This window comes from Cnephaeus nilssonii, assembly GCF_951640355.1.
Source record: "Cnephaeus nilssonii genome assembly, chromosome: 10".
NCBI classification, from domain to species: Eukaryota; Metazoa; Chordata; class Mammalia; order Chiroptera; family Vespertilionidae; genus Cnephaeus; species Cnephaeus nilssonii.
This window is the reverse complement of record NC_137081.1, coordinates 15,838,320-15,860,831: the sequence shown is the minus strand read 5'-3', so window position 1 is coordinate 15,860,831 and position 22,512 is coordinate 15,838,320. Positions and strand designations below refer to the sequence as shown.

General features: G+C 36.3%; 1 protein-coding gene across 2 annotated transcripts in view; it reads right to left on the bottom strand.

Moving 5' to 3' along the window:
* CPS1 (carbamoyl-phosphate synthase 1) overlaps positions 1–22,512 on the bottom strand; it is a 120,874-nt gene that overhangs the window by 35,276 nt on the left and 63,086 nt on the right. For both annotated transcript variants that reach the window (XM_079782943.1, XM_079782942.1), the window contains exons 22-25: positions 19,770–19,888; positions 2,184–2,325; positions 534–599; positions 21–84 (exon numbers count right to left, since the gene is read on the bottom strand). In XM_079782943.1, the coding sequence (XP_079639069.1) occupies positions 21–84; positions 534–599; positions 2,184–2,325; positions 19,770–19,888 (391 nt within the window). The remainder of the gene's footprint in view (positions 1–20; positions 85–533; positions 600–2,183; positions 2,326–19,769; positions 19,889–22,512) is intronic.

Here is a 22,512-nt window from a genome sequence, read left to right as displayed (position 1 = left end):
AATATAAGTTATCACTTTACCAATGTGATATGGACCACAGCCCAGCACCATCAGTCCATGTTCATCAAAACTGATATCATGCTCCTGAGAGGACAAAAAAGAAGATGTGAAAATCATTATGTTATTCTTCCCTCTAATTAAACTATGTGTCCTGCCTTTGAATGTGTCTTTCTCATTCTTCCTCTTGCTGACATGCATCCTCTATGAGTCTGAGAACTTCTAAGTATAAAGCTATAAAAGCTCTACTTGTTTGTAAAAAAAAAAAAAAAAGTTTGATATTTTTAAATTAAATAATCATTAGAACATGGCATAACTGTATGGTTCATGTAACGATTGTCCTTATCTTTTAAGTTGTTTGATTTCATCATCTTAAGACAGTTCTTCAAAGATCAGTACAGAAAGACATCATCACATCTGATCCCCAGGATGTCTTTATTATCACTAGATAACCAAAGACAAAAGACATATATTCCCCCATGTGTACCATTTACTAAATCTAGAGCTTTCTGATATTGCAGTATGGCAGTTTATACCTGACCATTGTAGGTAACATAGAGGTAGTTTGTTACTGATGGGTATTCTGCAGCCAGTGTATCAATCTGAAAAAGAAAATAAATAGATAATAAATAAATAAATAAATAAATAAATAAATAAATAAATAAAGAGTTTTCCTCTTCCTTTGTTATAATTTCTTCTTTAAAAATGATTGTGGGCCCTCTCCAGTTTGGTTCAATGGATAGAGTGTCAGCCTGAGGGCTGAAGGGTCCCAGGTTTGATTCCAGTCAAGGGCACATGCCAGTGTTGTGGGCTCAATCCCCAGTAGGGGCCTCAATCAGCTGATCAATGATTCCCTCTCATCATTCATGTTTCTATCTCTCTCTTCCTCCCTTCCTCTCTGAAATCAATAAAAATTGAATATTTAAATTTTTTAAAAAGAATGATTTGGGGGGTTTTCTTGGTGCTGCACTCATATTCCTTTAATGCCTATTACTACCAAAAATAAAGACAAGAAAAATGTTGTACAATCCAATTGCTTTCTAATTCTGAAAGTAAGAGAGGGGGGGGGGGGAAACAATGAAAGAATTTAGTTATCACTTGAGCAATAATGAAAATACACAGCCCAGAGTATCACTGAGTCATTATGGTAGTACCTCTCATGAACACAACAATGTGCTCATATAATCAACAGGTTACCAAGGCTTACTCGGCCAAGTGGTCTATAGCAGCTGCAAATAAAATCTAAAATCAGAGCAAAATGACCTATATGTAAGGATGTCTTTGGTTCGCAAATTAATGCATCTGATTCAAGTTACCTATGGCAATGAGCAACTGGATGACACAAATTTCATAAAGCCTGAGGGAGGGGGAAAGGAGACAAGTTTTCATTGAACAAAAAAAGTAAATCAATAGAGGTAATTCAGCTCTCAAAGGCCAGAAGCTCAGCTTAGAGGGCAAGCTAGTGTCAAGCAGGTGATAAGGAAAAAAGATAATAATTGCTGAGTAGAAAATATTCAGCATCAAGCCTGAGACCTAAGAGTATGCATGTGCCCCCTGAGCACACAGGAAAGGTCAGTGATTTTAAAGGACAAAAACCAGCTGGTGGTACTTTAAGTCAGAGATGGCTTAGAGTACTAGTAAAGGCCAAAAAGAAAAAAAAAAATCACAATGGTATACCTATGAAAGTTCTTATGTGATTGTCATGAATACTAGATGAGCTCATTATGCCCAGCCCTATCACAATGAATACTAAATGATCCATAATGATGGAGCACTTAAAATAAAGTATTACCTTGTAAAAAGTTAGTGCCAAAAGAGATAAGTATTCTTTTCAAGAGCCTCAGCCAACACGCTAGGGTATTACAAGTCCTTCTGTTACATTAAGGATTTCTCTTTCTACAGATATATTTGCACTCGGTCAAAAAGCAGAGGAGAGGTCATTTCGATTTTTTTTTTTTCATTTAGGCCAAGAAAATAATGTACTCACTCTTACCTTTACATCCCAGTCACCCCTTAATCCTTTCCTTTTTAAGTATAAATAAATCCTGTGCTGAATAAAATTGGGCTTCCATTGAACAAGCAGAGTCACATTCAAATTCCACCCCGCTTTTTATTGACCATGTCCCTATGAGTTGGTACCCACATTTCACTTGAGGAATCTTGAGAAGAAAGGGAAACTACGTTACCTGTTTAACCCAAGGGTGGATGTTTTTCTTTAACCTCAGCTCCCTTGTCTGGGCCTCAGTCAGCTTGAGGCACTTGGAAATCTGCTTGTCTGAGAACCCAATCTCCTTTGCCTTTTTCAGGGTTTCTGCTGGGAGGGACTCACTAGGATTTAATGAGAAAGAGACTCACGTTTAAAACAACCACAATAAGAAGCAGTGAACTATTCCATTTCAAAAGCACTAAGGGTCTTTATTTTCTAGATTCAACTTGTTTAGATCTATCTTTTAAAAATACACAAAAAACCCACTAAAACGTATGGCCTTTATGAAGCCTACTATTTGCAATGCTGGTCTTCTCAATACGTGGATTCCTACTTTCACACCGTATGCACCCTCTTCTTATTTCCTGAACAAATGGCTTCTGCACTTACTGTCCTAATGAATTTCCTCTTTAAAAATAATCAGGGACGACCCCCCCTCCTTACTAAATTGAGGAGCTCTTCCTCAATTTTCACCTCCTATCCTGTCAGCATGTTTGATGTGCCACTCAAAGTATCTTCCTCTGGCTTCTGGTAAGTTGCTTCTCACCCTACTTTATTATTTCCAACAACCATTTACTATTTATTCCCAAGGCTCTATCCTCAAGCATTAGTCTGGCTCCTTTTTCTCCCTCTCTAAATGTAGCCACTGTCATTGCCCCACGTAGCACAAGTGGTCAATGACACCCAAATCTGCAGCCCCTCCTCCAGTGTCCGACCTGTGGTCCAGGTCTTTATGTACACGAACTTTGAGAATCACCTTTACCTGGGCGTCCCAACATTGTATCAGACTAGGAATTCTCTCCATAAACTGCCTTTATTTACTAATATCACCTATCTTCTTCTGTTCAAAAGTTATTTTTTTGGCCTTATGATTATTTTCCACTCGAGCCAGATTTATCTCCTCACTTTCCCCACCCTCATTCCCATGAGGTGGACTGGATCCATGCTGTTTCTCTCATCTGCAAAGCCTTGGATATTCCTCTTACCTACCCAACTTCTCTCCACCTCCCAAGCACCATTCTTAGGTCAACAAAAGGCAGGCTTCAAACACAAAGACTTCTCAGTCTGTTCTTATCTACAATGACCTTCCTGGGCTCCTAACTGATGCTTACGTTTTGAACCAAGTTGGAATTTGGAAGCCCACTGCTTAACATGTCATCACCACCTGGTATTTTAAATGTTTCTTACCTTTATTTATTTTATTTTTAGCAACCAGACTTTTCCCCTGCTAGATTCAAGTTCCACAAGGGCAAAAAATACATTTGACTTACTTACCAAATTATTCCCAAAGCCTAGCACACTGTCTGGCCCACAAACATTTAATAAGTACTTATTAAATAAATGAAGATAACTATAATTCTATGGCTTTTTACTTTATAGAAAAGACTAATAAACTATTGAAATCAGCTTGTAATTAGCATTCAAAATGTACACAAAAATAATTTACATAGACCCAATGTTCAGAAATATAGAATACTATTGTAAAAGCATCTTTAACCAAGTAGCTGTTACCAGCAATAGTCAGTACAATAAAATTCTGTTATGATAGTTTGATAGTCAATTAAATAAAATTAAAATGTAATAGTGTGTTATCAGATGATCTAATAATAAATAAAAGATTTTCACTGAAATTCTGCTATTAGAATGTAGTTGAATGAAATCCATTGTATTTTGTTAATTCTATTCTTCAATCTTCTTTAATTAATTCACATTCTAAGTTTAGAGAAAAGAGAATCGAGCTGGTATATTTAATAGCTATTTCTCTGGGTTTTTTATATCAATATTAATTTACATTTTTGCAGCTACAGCTCTTCCTATTCAATTCACTTTTTCTATAGCATCTAAATTCCCTTCTGTCTTTAAAATCAATTTATTTCTCCCAATGAATTTCATTTCTTCTTTTTCTATTCTCATTTAGATTTTTAATCTTCCCAGGTATCTGACAAGCATTCTCTCAGAGCAACATATTTTCCTGCCAAATTCTTGAACACAATCTGATTTTTAAGTATTATTAGTCACTTACTATGTGTGCCAAGCACTGTGCTATATGCTGTAGGACTGTGCTGTCCAATATGGTAGCCACTAGCCACATAAAAATTTAAATTTAATTAAGTGTCAATTAATTAAATTATTTTTAACTAAAAATTTAGATCCATAGTCACCCTAGCCACATTTCAAGGTGCCCAATAGCCACATATGGCTAGTGACGACTGCACAGGACAGTACAGATTTCAGAATATTTTATCATCTCAGGAATTTCTACTAGATAGTGCTTCTCAAGAAGATACAAAATAATATTTGAAACAATGGAATGATAGAGACTGATTCAACACATTTTATGGGGGAGATAAGCTGTGTGGTGAAATGTGAGGTCAGAAAAAAGAGATAACAATGTGAGTGGTTGTAGCTGAGAAATACTGTGGCAGTAGAAGGATGAGAACAGAACCATAAAGAAAATGTAGTGTTTTATAGATGAAGAAGTTGACAGATGTGCTATAAGCAAGGGCAACTTCATTGCAATCATTTGAGGCAGCAATCGATATCATAGGTATAGGAAACAAATGGAGGATTTGTAGTTGGAGAAAGTAAGAAATTGTGGATGATGGAGGTAGGGTTACATTCACTGTCATTCTTTAACACTTAGTAAACATGTACTGTGTATCGGGCTCTGTGCTACCTATTTTAATGGCAGAGAGATAAAGTATAGAATCTCTACATTCAAGGAAGTCAGAGTATATTAGGAGGCAAACAAATACCTACTGATGTATCTGAACTGTGTGAGGTGCTATGAGAGAAACGCATACAACAGGAGGCGCTCGCTCAGAGAAAGTGTGTCCAGCTTCTGCTGGGGAAGTCTGGAAAGGCTTCTGAGCGTCTGAGAGGGTCTTTGAAACAGACAACTTTATGGAGGTTAGCTTTAGTGCTGCCCCCAAAAATGTTGTTGAGACAAAAGCAGAGGAAGGGATTTGTTGTTGTTGATATTTGCTTTGGAAAGGTATATTTCCACTTTCCGTGCCAAGACTATGTTCCTAAACCAATTGCTCATTTGTTTATGTGCAAGTGAGCATTCAGCCTCAAAGTGGAAGTGCTTGAAAAATAAGCTCCTTTTCTAAATTAGAAATTTGGATGATGTTCTTTTCAAATAAATATCTTCAATGATGACTTTTGTGGAAGATCTCAAATCATGTTAATGTTTGCCTGCATGAGGAAAAGCTACACATTTTCTCTGTGATCTGCAATTATATTAAAAGCATAGGTATGAAGGTTGAGTTAAGTGGAGAAACACAGTACATATAACATTGCGTTGATTCTTACCCATAGATTTTTCTAGCTATTTACTAGAGCATTTTCCCATCATTGTGGGATAGCAGTAAAAGAAAAGATGAGCAAAGAATAAGTAGATCTTTAGTAAGACATTTTTTTTAATTACAAACACTATCTGAGGCAAAACCCATACTGTATTACTATACTGACCACCACACTAACCTAAATAACTAAGCCTAACCCAGAACAACAGTGTACCACACACATAAGAAACATGACATAAAAAGAACCATAATGCCTATAATTTTGACTGTGGACAAGCTTAAATGCAACTTCTTCAAGTCTAAAGATGACCAGAAGTAATATATTAATCTTTAATCTTTGGGTCATGTTTTGGGGTTTTTTGTTATTATTTTGTTTTTTGCCTTGAGTGATTTTTGTTTTCTTATATGGAATATCATATAAGAAAATAATTATAATAAAATAATTCCTCAAAGGTTCCTATATTGCTTTAAATGAAAGTTATAAATAATGATGTTAAACAATCAAGCAAACAAGAAACCATTCAAATTCCTCACGTTTCTATTAGGGGTTCAATACATTTGCATTTGTTCTGTCCACATTCAGCTATGAAATGTTTTCTTTTGATGAAATATGCACAATTCCTCTTATTCTTTTCCACTAAAAATAAGTCCAATAGAGTATGTAAAGATATTTCCAGCAAATATACAAAGTGTTTCTCCACCCACAAATAATATTGAACTCTTACTAACAAAACAAAATTTTTAAAGAAAAAGGAAGGCTGATTGATAGAACTGGCCTTATGCATAAAAAAAATAAAGTGAATTAATTTTGTGCTCAGCTCTGGTGGCAAAAAAAATATCTGTCACTAGGAGTAACTCAATTGTTACTGTTCCCCATATGTTGCATATCCACCCCAGAGAGTTTTCATTATTTAGCAGGATGCCTGAGAAGAGCAACAGCAACACAAAATAATGAATCGTGAATGATAGAATTTCAGAATGGGAGTGAAAACTACTTCTCCATTGGTGCCCCCTCAAATCATACCAGGTGAGAGTTCTGAAACAGATGCATAAAGCTAGGCCTGCAGAGTGCATGTTTTAAGCTCACAAACTGAATCTCAGAATATTTTCTTGGTGAGCCAAAACATTCAAATAATTAGATCAATAGCATGATATATTTTTTAAACATCTTGAAAATTAGCATGTATTCATTGGAATGGCATGTGAATATATTCATGTTCATCTATCTCAACCTGAATGCAAATATCGGGTAGGTATGTTCATATGCAGTTCAAAGTGACGTATGTTCTATAGTATTTCATTCATGGTCTCACTGGTTATTCATGTCTATGATTTAGACATGTCCATGAAATAGCAAAAAGCACTTTACAATGCCTCACTGAGAAAAGAGATGTTGATTATGACCTACTCTGGCAATTACAAGGACAGAGACAAGTTAGATCCCACCCACCTAATTCTGCAGGGCACCCCTGACTCCAAGACAGAGAGCAGGTTGCCCCTCTCTCTCTATGTCCCTCATTTGCTCTCTCTCTCTGCTGTTTCTGCATAACACAAGGCTGGCTGGCATATCATTACACCCAGAAGAAAATTGGCTTTATTCCCTACTTGTTCGGATACAAAATTTTATTTTGAGCCCCATTATAATAAAATAAAAGAAGAGACAGTTTGAAGACACAATTCATTAGCTGTGGGCCAGTGATTCAGATAAGGTTAAACCTCTTCAGAGTCAAATACAAGATGAATAATCTTAAGTGAACATAAAAGCTCATTTAACAATGTGGAGATTCAGATACATGATCCTCATCTTTATCTGCCCAGATTGGGCTGCCTTCTATTTTGTCTGCTAAAAAGAACTTTCATCAGAGTAAGATTTGTTTAAATCAAGCTAAGAAGAAGCATACTTACGGATAGGACTATAATATTTCTATTTTTCCAAAGGAAAATGAAAACCTTAATTTGGAACAAACTCGAAACAGAATAATTACTAAAAGAAATATAAACACTAAATTTGTTACTCACTCTTTGAAACCTCAGTAGGGAATGCTCCCTTTATATTGCATTGTAAATCAAAGGAGCATTATACCAAGTGAGAAATGTGATCAGCTGAATGGAGTATATTGTACTAAAGCACAGTTTTAAAATATATGTAATAAATAAATTATCCTTCCGTTATTTAATAGAGATTTGTGTGTACTAAATGTGTTTGTTTATCTTTACTTCTTGGAATATGAACACATTAAATCCATATTTCAGAGCTGTGTCCTCTATATATCCAAATTTTCTTTCCCCTACCAGCTTTCCTTGCTTTCAGAGTTCAAGGGCAAACTCCTCAAAGGTTACTCTTTTGTCATGCTAAACAATAAAACAAAGAAACACCAAATAACTGTGATGCTAGCCTTTTCATAATCTTCAGTTTCTCTCTACACAGCAGCACAAAATGACAGTCTGAAATTTGAGAGGGGAAAAAAAACCATCTTAAAAACAGACAATCAAGACTTTTACACATTTGGCCATAATCTTGGAACAGTTAGACAGCTCAGCTCAGCTTCTACAGGGGTAAGTCTCTAGTGTGTTCTCTGGTTTTATAAACAATACAAGCCTTTCTGCTCTCTCTCTTTGAGTTCCAATGTAGATTTTGTTGTTGTTGTTGTTTAAAATTCTACCCCGTCATCTCTGAAACTTCCTCCACTCACACTTAGTCTTCAATAATAAATGATAAAAGGAAATGGAATAAATTCCGCTTAATGAGGAAATTGTCACCTGGCATGGAGGAGCTGGGGAAATCTATTAGCAGACTGGAGGACGCCGGCAGCATGGCAATGACCCAGGGAGCCGGCGCACTTCACGCAGACCTCTCTTACACTTGACCGGCTTTTATCTGATCCACCAACTCACAAGTAACACTAAACAAATATCCTTCCAGATTGCACAAGCTCTGGTGTGAAAATGAGCACTTCACTTGGCCTACAATTATGGGATGGACTTGCGATTTTATTATTTATCTTCTTTTTAAAAATCCCCCCAAAGGCAGAAGCTGACCAAAACACTGGGCCTGATGCTCAGGAATGGCACCTGCTATATTAAGGAAAGAGAACTGAGTAAGACACACGTTTTCTGCCCCGAGACCCCTCACCAGCCTCTCCCCTGAGTTTCACACGGCTTCACTGATTATCTTGTGGTGTTTCACAGTTCAAGACCATGCCACAGTCACAATCATGCAATCACTGGAGAAGTTATGTCTCTCATCTTTTCTTTCAAGGAAACAGCTTTTACCTCTTTCCTTAAGAAAAATGCAAAAAAATATATATTTTTTTTCAAAAGCAGCACAGCATTTAGAAAGCCCAGACAATTGGATAAATACTACCCCTTTCTCTCAAATTTTGAGAGCACCATGCCCTGATTCTATAAAGCAATAAGGCCTTTGGGGAAATTAAGAAAACCTCTATCTTTTTCTCACGTGCAGGACAAACAACATCTATATCCAATGTCCATATGGAAGGCTGCCATCAGGAAAATTACCTGTTAGGATCTGGGTCCACTTAGCACTATCACAATGATGCTATAAGCATTGATTTTCAAGGACAGCACACTTAAAACTATATTTCACTTTAAAGTCTATTAACAACAACAAAATCAAAACAAAGAAGAAAACCTTATGAGAAATAGATACTGTAGATATTTTTAAGTAGATAATTTTAATTTTTTTAAAAAAATTTTAGTGATCCCAATAATTCAGAAATATTGTGATGTTGCTTTCAACCTGGTAAGGCCATTTACATATTATTGATGACAAGATAATTATATGTATGACTAAATATAACATATATAAAAATAATTTTTGACCAATTTTTTTTAGTCCTTGAATGAGAAATATCACACCTTTTCTAAAATGGGGGAGGGGGAAATGAGAAGGCATTTCTAAGAGAATGTGGAAAAATCCCAGACTTAAATTCCTGGCACATGTCACATTAGGTCTATGTTAGTATGAGGGTTACTACCTACATGGAAATCAAGACTCTTTATCCCTGAGAGTTTTTTTGTAGAAGAAGACATATAAATGCACATGAATAGCCATGGTAGCGACAATTCTCATGTACTTCACACTAATGACTATATATATATATATATATATATATATATATATATATATATATTCAAGACCAAATTGAGTAGCTCACTTTCCAAGCTGCCTAGAGCAAAGGATGGTCAATTAAATCAGTCCATCAGCTAAAGAGTAAGTGGTAGGGTAGGAGATGAGGCAGTATGTGCAATGTCAACATGGCCAATTTGATACTGATGTGATGGCCACTACATCATCATTATATTCACATCAGCAAACAATGCTTAACTGCCTGTTCCAACCTTCGCTAGGCAAATACCACTGGCCAAATCTAGAGTCAGGCTCCAACTATGCTGAGAAAAAAATATCAATCAGACGAAACAGTAAAAGTTTAAAGAGTTGATTTAGCACAATGCCAAGCAGGTAATAAGTACTTCCTGCCAGAAGAGGAGGAAGAAGGGGAGCAGTCCTCACAGGAGAGGAGAAGGAGGAAGAAGAAAAGAAATAGCAGGAGTTAAGCAGAACAGAACTAGCAAGTCACCTAAATTTGGCCCCTGCACCCCAGCTCCTCTCAGTCCCCTCCCTCTCCTCTGAACCATTCCTGTCTCCACACCTTGCGGTGGTGAGGGCTACCTCTTTGGACTCCCCGCCAATCACAGGCGATCTGGAGAGAATGTGCATCAGGCATTTACTCTGCTGGGAGGCACAACCCCTGCCTTATGCTCCTCAGGACAGACACCACGCACTTCATTGCCAAGGGCAGATGAGAAGGCTCTATGCTCCATAAAGGCATCTCAGGTATGAATGAGCAAGTGAACAAATTCTGGGGTTCAGTCGGTGATGATCTAGCTTCTGTCATTATAGCTCATGGAGTCTCTTTTGCCTAAATTTAATTTCTATTATATGCTTCAGAAGTTTTTCACTCACACCTGCATTAACATGGGAGGTTAGGCATTTGCATTTTATTTAAAAGGAAAAAAATAGATGTATGTGCATACACGCATGTGTACATACAGTCTTTTACTATAAGCATAGTAATTTTAAAAATAGAAATCCTTATCCCAGCTCCCCGTACCCTTGGAAATTCTGTTTAAGACTTTCAAAGGTGACCCGTGGGGGCTTTCTCTCTGCCAGGCCCCCGTGTTTTCCCCACAAGAGTTCTAGAGAAGGGCACATCTCTTACAACGTTTCTGCTCTAAATGGGGTCAGCAACTCAAGCAGGAAAGCACACAGCTCACGACTTGACAGCTAAGGAGGAAGTGATCTCCAGCTGTCTGATTTAAAAGTCATCTCTCTGAAAAGCAGCTTTGGAAAATTAGTGACTAGAACCAAAAGCAGGAGCCCTGGGCTACATTTCTTGCTTTCCTCTGACTGGTGTGACATGAGGCATGACACACATCTCAGTGTGACTCAGTTTCACCATCCACAAAAATAGAATAGTGATCATTTTCTACCTGTGTTATAACAGAAATGTACCTTAAAGTCACTGTGTTATAAATACTATATGTATATTAAGATTTTGCCGTTGCCGGTTAATTCAGAGCCTTCACTACAACTATAAATATTGATGAATATCTCTCAGAATCACTTTTCTAAAAGTTACAATTTTGAAAACTTAATTTTTTATCAAAATAATACAAATGGTTTTTCTCAAAGGGCAATAGAGATTTTATGTCCATATAAGTATGATAATGCTTACAGTGTATATAATCTCTATTTGTCAATATAAAAAATTAAATGAGTCCATTTTCATTAGAAAACAGGTTACTCAGAACCTTCCCAACTAATTAGTAGGTATATAGTCACTTAGAAAAATGAAAAACTAGAGATGCTAATTTTCAATGTTTTCTAACACAGAGTGAGTTTATATATTGGATTATATATTTTTCAATCAATAAATTTGTGGGTCCCTTTGATCAACCAGAAATTTTAATGCATTTTCTTCCACTTCAATTTTTCTTCTTTGGCATGACAAAGAAATTCTGATTTGCAATTTCTACCAGGAATAGTTCTTCATTTATTTAATGGGCATGCTATCATACTACTATTACTGAGTGTTTACTCTATGCAAGGCCAATTTCCAAGAACATATATGGTAAATAAAGAATTGGAAGCCGGTCCTCTCTGTTTCAGAACTCACACTATACTTTAGGATGGTGAATTCTATTCTGCATACACACATATCAGCAAAAGCTCTTAAGGAAAGCTTATAATAGTATATTGGAATTTGTCATAATGGAATTTACAATTTAATTGGAGACTGTCAATAGCATGCATATAATAATTACAGAATAATGAAGTGAAACAGTATGGCTCCAGCTATATATATGGAGCAAATCTATAATAATAAAAGTAATATGCTAATTAGACTGGACGTCTTTCCAGATGACCTTCTGGACGAAGCCCAGGGCTGCCAGAGGGAAGCCAGTGTGCTGGCAGCCGGGGGAAGGAAGGCCTACTCTTGCATGAATTTTGTGCATCAGGCCTCTAGTAAGCAGATAATATCCACCCAATTCTGTTTATAGACTTCATTTCTTTATAGAAAGATTTTCACTTTTATGAAACATAGAAATATAACAAAAGAAGAGCAAACACAATTTGTCACTTTCTAAGTAGAATTTTTTCATTTACTTATCTCTTTCTTGTTGCACATTTGGTCCTTATCAGTCCAGCTACTACTCCTACCCCCCTATCATCAAATTTGGAGGACTTGCTCAACTCCCTTTCTGCTCTCCCTAAACAATGCAATATTGTTGAAAGTGTCTTCCTGTTTTACTTGTTTTGTTTTAAAGTCTCTCTCCCCTTGGCTCCCATGACATTGGGATATATTGAGGGAAAAACACTGGCCTTGGATTCCAAAAGTCCTGAAAACGCAAATCCTGGTTCAAACATGCACTACCTCTGAAAAATAAACAACTTTAGCTTTAAAGTGTACTAAATATCGAAGAAATTAAGGAAAGAAATATGTATGCCTTATACCCACAAATGTAGTATATATTTGAATGTCCACAAACTGGATTGGGGAAAACAGTGACATGTCATAGCAAAGTATCATTAAAAATTATAACATGCAATTATATGTTATATATAAGACATACATATTTCTTTCCTTCATTTCTTCTATATTTAGTACACTTCAAAGCTATTGTTTATTTTTCATTTTTTTCCTACAAGAAAATATAAATTATCATTAGAAAGAAGTGCCAGCTTCTTTCTGCCTCATATCTAAGTTTTAACATCTTTTAGGTGACATTTTTTTCTCTCGAAACTTCAATCAAGTGTAAGTACAAAACGTTCTTGTCTGGTTTGTTCATGCTTCGTGAGCAAGTTAAATAAAAAGTCAATAGAAACTAACATGTGTAGGAGAGGACATTCCAAGGGAGTGTTCCAGCTAAGGTGACACTTGCATTATTACATCTGCCCAAAGTCTGTGGCTGCCGGGAAATGGCCAGCTTTACTGAGCTCAATTTAGCACTTGAATGCCCAAGTGGAACTTACCAGGCTTGCCCTAGGCTGTTCTGAGCCATAGGCACACCTATGATGTTTCAGCACTTAACCAATGCACGTAGTTTATCACATTGAACATAGTTATCGTCGTATGAAAATCGGGCCCTTCAAAAGGACACTTTCTCTTTTCTGTTATAGTGAAGATAGCAGTAAGTGGCCATGAAGGGGGAAGGGATGTTAATGATCAGAATTAAAGTAGTTTAAAAAACGCATGAAACCTATAGAACGGTGGGGTAAAAACAATTTTTGGATAATTTGCACAAGTATCCATAGTAAATTAAGTTAATATCAAAAATAGAGAAATAGATCCAAAGCTCAGCCCCCTATACTTGTATGGGATGAACTGTGTCACAATGATCAAATCCCCTAATTTCAAATATCTAAAATGCATGAAACAAATTTAAAAATAAAATAGAGTAACCCCAATGTTGCTAACAGAAACAGCAGCATTGTACAAAAAATACAGAAAGCAAATGGACCATTCCAAGAAAATTGCCCAAATTGAAGTACATGCAAAGGAAGAGGCAATCATGATAAATGACAGAAACCTTCCTCGGGTAATTTAGCACGGTACCTCACGAGCAGAGGCTGGCCATCTTCTTTAAGCAATCACTTAAACTTAGGAAGAATTTGAAACTTAATTCAACGTAGTCTGATCCAGTAAGAGAAAAAATTATATAATTTAAGCAAGTATAATAAAATCCTTGAGTTAGATATGGCAGTCAAAAATAGCTAAATAACCCCAAAAATCAAAATTAATTTTTTTTTTAAAACTGAAAAAGAGTTGCAGGCAGAAGATCAACGGATGCTCAAAGCTGGCAACTGGAACACTCACACTTTTTTCTCGCCTGTTCATGTTTTGTTTTTTTAATGTATCGTGATTGCCTTTCCATCAAAAATTGCTAATCCAACTTGCTATAAATAAAAGTGTTTGGGATATAATGTCCTGAAATAGTTCCTGCTCACAAATAAGCCTTACTATAGTTTATTTTCTTCCTTATAACAAAAGGGGTGCAGCTGTGCGATCCTTGTCCCTGTGCTTGTGTATTAATATAGTTGAAACCTTATCATATGTGCTGGTTCTATGGTGATAGGACTATCATCCCTTTATTAACTACTGTTACTCTACTGAATGTTTTTATTATATGTAGTCTTATTTCCTCCAGATGGTATCTATAATTTGCCTTTCCATACAACTAAACATACATAGGTATGTGTGTCTATACACTGAGTGGACAGATTATTATGATCTCTGAACGCATAATAATCTGGCCACTCAGTGTATTTGTATCTCAAATGGGTACCAAAAGTATTCTAGACTTTTGCTGGAGATCAACCACCTATTTGCCCTGAGCTTTCTACCAGCCAGTGCAAAGGGGAAAACTGATCAGGTGCACGATTTATAGCATCTTTGATATCAAATAAATGAGGTACTCAAGAGAAGTACACTGAGTGGCCAGATTATTATGTGTTCAGAGATCATAATAATCTGGCCACTCAGTGTACATACACATGCATACGCATAGATTACATAGGGATTAAATATCCCATATCCTAGGCTCTGTAGTCCTGTTCAGGGTTGATCTCATGTCAGTCATTTATTTGCATGTGATATCAAAGAAGTCACTAAATATCTCAGTGTCTCAGTTTACTGTATATGAAATCAGGATAATTACTACATTCCTTAGGTAGTAGTAAGCATTAAATAAAATAATGAGCTTAGAATAGTGCCTAATATGTAGTCAATAAATTTGGTGATTATTATTTTACACTTGGAAGGCACTCAGAATTGTTTGAGTGAATCAAAATTCAAGTCTCTATGTTAACAGAGTTCTAATTACATTATTTTGTTACGTTAGGGAATCAGCTATATCAGGAGAACCTCGTAAATGAAGACACTTGACATACGTATCTGATTTATGGTACTTGCAATTCTGCCCTCCACACCAAATTTATTTGCATAACCAAAGTGGAATCTGTCAATGTCCTAATGGAATAAAGGACTATAGGTGAGTTTTTGTAGTTTTTCATAGATGAAAATAAGCATATTTTCCTTCTAGTGGATATCGATGAAAATGCTCTATGGGAGGAACATTTATGTTTGACTTGGTGTTGATAGGGTAAGTATGGTGAAAGTAGGCATACTAAAGGTTGGCTATCTCAGTAGTGAAGGCCAATGGATAAGGTTTATACAAATGCCACTCCATTAAAAATTCTGGCAGACTTAACTTTTCTTAAACTCCTGGCAAAGTGATCTGGTAATGTGAAGTTAGTAGATGAAACATCAAAATCCCAATGTATATATGTAATAGGCCTTGGAATCCTACATGATACAATTCACATCGCACTGAGTAAAGAGAAACTTTTCAAAGCCTAAAGAAATCCACTATAAAATATATTATCACTCTAGGTCGATTGATGCTACTACACCAGCTTATAAATTTGGGGAATAGCCTGGAACAGTCAACTTTCCTAGCATGCCCCTGGGCAGCCATAAACAATTTAAGAGGAAAAGGAGAAAGTCAGTGAACTCAGGTGGGAAGAGAAAGTGTTTTGCTGAAGCTGTCTGAATAATGATTATTTCCTAGTTCGGTAAGAATGGATGTTGCTCTGGAAGTCTCGTGAGGTCGCCATTGCTATGCTCATGGATTGGAGACGACAAATTGAGTTCTGATGAAAGCAAACACTCAGAGCCGGGATGCTGAGTGGATTATCCTAACACCCATCTAATAATTCTCATCACCCAGAAGGCTGGGATTTCATTCCTCATCCTCACTGTATTTCATGTTTATCTCCACCCTTCAAGGCAAGGGATTTCTTATCGTAATTTTCCACTGTCTCAAATACATGGAAAACTCATCTATGTCCTTAATGCTGACCTTGCTATGATCAGTTTTGTTTTCCCCATTCTAGTCAGTGGACATTAATAAATATACTAAATATGTGGGTATATTCAATTTTGGAGTCAAGTTCTAGACCTCATTTCAGATGACTATCTGTAAATATAAGTAATGACTGGCCATCAATTTGAATGATATTCTCATCCTCTGTTTATTAAACATTAGAAGAATTATAGCATGATTAACTGCTATAGAGTGGGAATTTTTGTTTATTAGCATATGAAGTGTTATTGATATTTTGATAAGGATAACATTTGTATCACTAGATATCATTGTTTCCTTTTAAAAAAAAGTATAATCTGGTATTAAAATAAGTGACAGTGCATCATAAAGAAAATTAAGGAATGATATATTGCAATATAGATAAGCAAATGCAAATTGTGACTCTGAAAAAGTCTTTAAATGCATATATCTAAAATCACAAAATAGTCTTCACTAGAATAAGTAGTATTTTCCTTTTCAAGGGGAAAGAGGGAAAACCTCTTTGGATATTCATTATGTGCCAGGTTTCCTTTACACGTATAACATTTAAGCTCCATAGACTATAAAGTGGAACAGGAAGAATGTGAGGCTGAAGAAGTGAGGGAGGTAACGTGCCGGTGATTCCACGGTGGGAGAGACTGCACAGCAGTCTAGCTGACTGGTTCCACAGGGAAGGAACCAGGTGGACCTTCTCCCACGTCTAGCATCTATACTGTGTCCTCTCTTTAAGTTTCTCCTTTTCCCCCAGCTGAGATCCCCAATGCCTATTTTTCCAGGAACCTATAAGAAAAGTGCAAAGAGACCTGGCACATTGGTACCAGTGAAAGGTGAAGCAAGTGAATTTGGGGGATCTCTCAAATCACACCATATGAATAGCTACCTCCTTTAGGCCTATGCCTAAAGCCAGACTTTCCAACACTGAAGAAGTTGAGATCTTGAAAATAAGTGAACCACAGCCCGGCTGGTGTTGCTCAGTGGTTGAGCACCAACCTATGAACCAAGAGATCACAGTTTGATTCCAGGTCAGGGCACATGCCCAGGTTGTGGGCTCGATCCCCAGTGGGCTGCTGATCTATGATTCTCTCTCATCATTGATGTTTCCATCCCTCTCTCCCTCTCTCTTCCTGTTTGAGATCAATAAAAAAAAAATATTTTTAATAAAAAAATAAGTGAACCTCAAATAAATGCAAGTGAAAAAGAACAAGTGATCTTCTTACCCTTTCTCCGAGCTGGCAATACGTAATTCAGCCATAGAGCACCAACTCTTACTAGAGAGATACTATTACTGATGGAGCTATATATGCCTAATGACTAAGGCTCCCTGGATATTTAGAGGCTGAGAAAAAGCAGATGTCATAATCCATACAAGCAGAAGATACTGATGGCGAAGCTCATCAAAACAGGGCAAGGAAAAAAAAAAAAAAAAACAGGGCAAGAAAGCTGGAGTTCTACACACATGCCATCAGCTGCAATATGCTTTCACCTTCAGACCCCCACAGAAAGACTGAGACAGATGGCTTCAGCGGCCATCTATTTTTATTTCACTTATCTAACACCTCTAAATAGCTACCATTATCAAAAAGCTATTTGTGCATCTATGACACACCAGAAAGAAATGAATTAAACAGTGAAGTATTACTCAGATAATAATGAATTCAGGGTTTAAGTTTACTAACACCATGAATCATCTGTTGAGATCATTGTAAGTGTAACTTTTTAGAATCTTTTAAATTATTAAAAGCTTTATATAAAAGTGCTTAATGTAAGTAGTTATGACTAATAGAAAATACCCTTATTTACAAATAGACCTATGCAAGAAAATGATGACTGAAAATGTCAAATTATCAGCAAATAAATGCAACAGGATGTAGAAGAAAGCTGTTATAAGTGACCTGTAACCATGACTTGTTCTAATCCTCCAAGGAACTCAATCACTCTCAATATACACTTACTTCTGCTTAGCTAGAATCTCAAGCTGCCTTCTGGTTGTAACAAAAACTATTCAATCAAAACATTGAATTTGTCTAAAAATCAGAATGTTTATCAAGTGGAAATTTAAATCACAATAACATCTGCTATTTTTCACCCAAGTCTCTTCCACTGCTACAACTGGCATACTGTAAGTTTCTAGCACCCTCTTGTGGTTTCACTGGGGCAGTTTCGTAGGCATTTGAAATCAGTTGTTTAAAACTGAAAACAGTGGAACTGACTATAACTCAACATGGAAGTTCTGCTGGCGTCATAAACCCAGGAAGGAAACTTCAAGTCAGCAAAGTTCTAAAATGAATGTATAGGCTCGATTCTTAACTTCTTTGCTCTCTACTGTTCATTTTATGTGATCACTGGGAAGAATGACTTCTAAGCAAGATCAGAATTGCCAGTTCCCAAAATCAAGCATTTGTTGTGGGCAACTGTTGAATAGATGAAAAAGAACCTCATTTTGCTCAAAAAGAAAAGCAAGTGTTTTCAGTGCTCAGTTTGTATGCATCTTGTTTAAGTAAACACAGCAACCCCAGTATATGTTGTGGTTGCTAAATAGTTGAAAAATCAAGGCTCTGAGATCCTCCATGGTCCTCAACCATATTTTTACCAATGAATTTTCCTACATTTTCTCAAGTCATTGGAGAATAATTTGTACAGGAAAAATGTTTTCCCTCTCTAAACATATGCTTGTAGGTGAGGCCTCTTTCCAATAGTAGTGTATTTCAGAGCTCTCTTAAAGGGGCGTGCTGAAGAGGATTATCCTATGTCCCTTAAATTGATAATAAGTACTTCTCTAATCAAAAAGGCACATCTGTAATACTTGCAACAATAAAGGTAAATTTTAAAAAATAATCAATCAGCAACAATAAATAAATAAATAAGGCATTAAAAATACATTTTTAAGACCTATCCATGATTTCATAAACCTGAGGTGCCTCAACAAATGGCCTAACCTCATAAAATAAAAACATTTTAAAGCACTCACATTATCCGAATATTGTGAACATGAAATTTTAAAAGTAACTGGCCATGAAGGAGGTAAAAATTGTAAATTAGTGAGAGGTAAAGAGTCTGTTAACAGTAATCGGAATGTGGCTTATTTGCAGGCTGAACTGGAAGTCCTACTGTTAAAAATATCAGTAAAATGCAAGCAGAATATATTTGCTCATCAATGTACAGCAATGTGTAGGTTGATGTTAAAAGAGAGAAATAGGCTTGGCTGGTGTGGCTCAGAGATTGAGCAACGACCCAGGAACCAAGAGATTGCAGTTCGATTCCTGGTTAGGGTTCATGCCCATGTTGTGGGCTTGATCCCCAGAAGGGAGCATGCAGGAGGCAGCCAATTGATGATGTTTCTCTCATCTGTTTTTCTATCTCTCTATCTCCCTTCCTCTCTCTCTAAAAAATATCAATTAAAACATATTTTTTTAAAAAAAAAGAAAAACTTAGAATTCAGAAAATGTATAGAAAACAAGAATATTACTCGATTGATTATTCAAATTTAAACTAGGTAATGTTTAGTAGTTAAATAGAACATGATACCATAAGTGTACATTGCTTTTCATAAATTCAAAAGACCTAATAAAAACATCATTATGTTTGATGGCATGGATGGGGGTAGGAGAAAGTTCAAATATTAATAGGTACCTTCTAATAAGTAAACATCTTAAAACTGCCATTTCTTTTGGCTATGGCCACTGGTTTTCAATCTTGGCACTATTAACCTTGTTGAACCATAATTTTGGCCAAATGCTTAAGGGTAAGAGGAAGACTATCTGAAAATTACCCAGGAGATATCTGGAGTGACCAGAGCCATACTGCCTTACCTGTTGAACCCTTTAAGTGTCTTTTCCATGTTTAAAATGTCACGCATCTTAAACAAAAACCACCTGTCAATGGATGTGAGCTTCACAACCTCATCAAGGGACATATTGTCTTCCAAAGCCTGCCGAAAGGAGAAGAGATACATTTTTTGGCAAACAGTTTATAAATGTCTTATTTGGTTGAAAACATTGAGCAGCATCCCTCTCCTTGTTATTCAGAGCCTGAGGCTACAGTCTGAGACATAAAACATGAAACTGGTACCATATCACTGATGTTGCTCTCAATATACCTACAGATACTGCCAACTATTTTTACAATGACATCAAAGGAGTGTGCTGAGTTCATCAGAGTGGTATGTGCTCAGAAAAACCCCCCTAACAGGTTCTGCCTCCTGCTCTTAATACGACTACATTACCAATTATATCCTAAATTTGGGACATCATTTTGGAATTAAAGGAAATCTCTTGAAACTACAGTTAAGCCAAATTGGTAAGAAAAATCTTGAATTGTTATAATGATCATTTGACTTGTATTTTGGATGCTTACCCTTTAGCAAATAGCATCCTTTTATCACCTCATTCTATATGCACACAAACTAGTCAGTGAGAATATATGGGTCAAATCTGGCTTAGTCTTTTTTCTCTAGACTATACCCTCACAGAGGACTTCAAACAAGAAATTATTTTGAATCGGTTACTTTGACTTTGCACCAAGACAGGCATTTTGCAAAATCTTAATATATTCCAAAACAGTGCAGTAATAGCTTTGGTTCTGATAGGCAGCTCAGCCTTTCTCTGAAGTTTATTTTAGCAATTTCTCAAAAGTAAAATTACAATTATGGGTCATTAGGCTAAGTAGCAAAGGCAACTAAATGAAGAGATAAATTCTCAAAACCAAAACTTACATATTCAAAAGATGTCTACTCTTATTTTTCACTATTTTTAGATATATACTTATACCAACTAAAAAATAATCTGATACTATTTCAAAACAAAATACTTTAGAATGGCACACTATATTTTTAAACCCCATTAAGAAATATATGTAACTAGCACTCTGGTGTTAAATATTTCAACCCAGGGAACTTAAATTTCTTAAAACTTTTACTTATTTCTAGTATCAGAGAAACCATAATTATAAGTGTGGAGAGATAGCACAGTTCATAATTCTGTTGATTGGAATAAAATGACATCTAATGGGAGTACTCAAAGGCATGTTCATTTCATAAGTATAATTCTCCCTGTAATTACAGCCAGATTCCCAAGAAGTTACTATTCTGTCTTATTTTCCAAGCGATTAAAGCACAATTAGCTGCTGGCTATCAACACTGTAAGGAGGATAGAGCCTGAAGTTGGAGCACTTTTGACAGACCAGAGGAAGTTTGCATACAATCACATAACAGTAATCGCCCTGCATGTGATAGAGGACCTAGAATACTGTAATCCTGTCACCATGAGGAAGGACAAATACAGTCACACCTGCAGTTTTGAACAGAGGGTAAGATCCCACCTGTCTTGGGACTTCATCTTCAAGGCTTTGCTGTGTAGCATGGCTATAATGAAGTTCATAATGACCCCAAACAAGTTTGAGGTGACACTAATGTTCCTCAAACTAAAAATAATGCCCTGTGTTCCCCCCAAATCAAAATAGGTGATGATCCAGTCATCCTGAAATAAGACTGCTGCAAAAATCAGACCTCAGAGCAAGTTGCCCTTTTCTAAGAATCATGAAACCGAGCGAAGATTTACACACTCCCTTCATTCTTTTTCCCCTTCAGCCCTCCGCAGTTCTTACACTCTTTGTCAAAATCACCAAGTGCTTGGTTGCTGTGGAAATGAACAGTAATGATGACCTCTAACAAATAGAAATCAATTCCTTCTCCCAGCACTCTGGTAGACAATAATTTATACCCCAGACCCTGCACTTCTTGCTCAAACATAGGGCAGTCTGTGCAAGAAAGAATCTCTGCACATTTCCCCCTGAATTCTCATCCTTTATAAATCTGTTAGAAAAGAATAAAAGGTTTGCTTGAGTTTTACAGCCTCGCTGGGAACTTGGAAATACTTCCTTTTTATCATTTGCCTCAAAATGGCAGAAGCGTGATAACTAGACTTAAGGGGGGAAATCCGTGTATATAGACATACACATATACATATGAATATGGCACATTGATTGTTAAACAAAAGACTGAAATAAAACCAATAAAGAAGGTGAGATGGCTTTCTAGAGTTAACCTCTCATCATTACTATCACCGCTCCACCACAGAAAAATGTTAATTCTCTATTACCTTGAAATTCAACATTGAGAAATGTTCATCAAAAGATACTAGTATCTCCCAGAATTTGAATGGGAATGAAATATTCTGCATTTAGAAACCATAAAGGTGAGAAGAGTATACATAATATGCAAGGACTTTCAATATCTGGACATGAAAGTTGCAGTGAGTTCAGAATCACCTAACAGCGTTTTGCTGTTACAAGGAGACAAATTACAAAAACACATTTCTTTTTAAAAACAAAATTCATATTTTTCATCAACTCATCCCACAAGCACACACGCAGGCATAAAATGGTCAGCAGGGCTTTGTAACTCCAGTGTGGTTTGATACTATTGGAGGATTAATGCCTAAGCTTCCTTAAATGTCAAAAAGCCGTGTAGGGATTTCTGACCAGACAGATCCCAGCTGGCCAAGTCACCTTTTATAAAATCAGATAAGCTCAAACTTCAAAACTCTAAGCATAGTA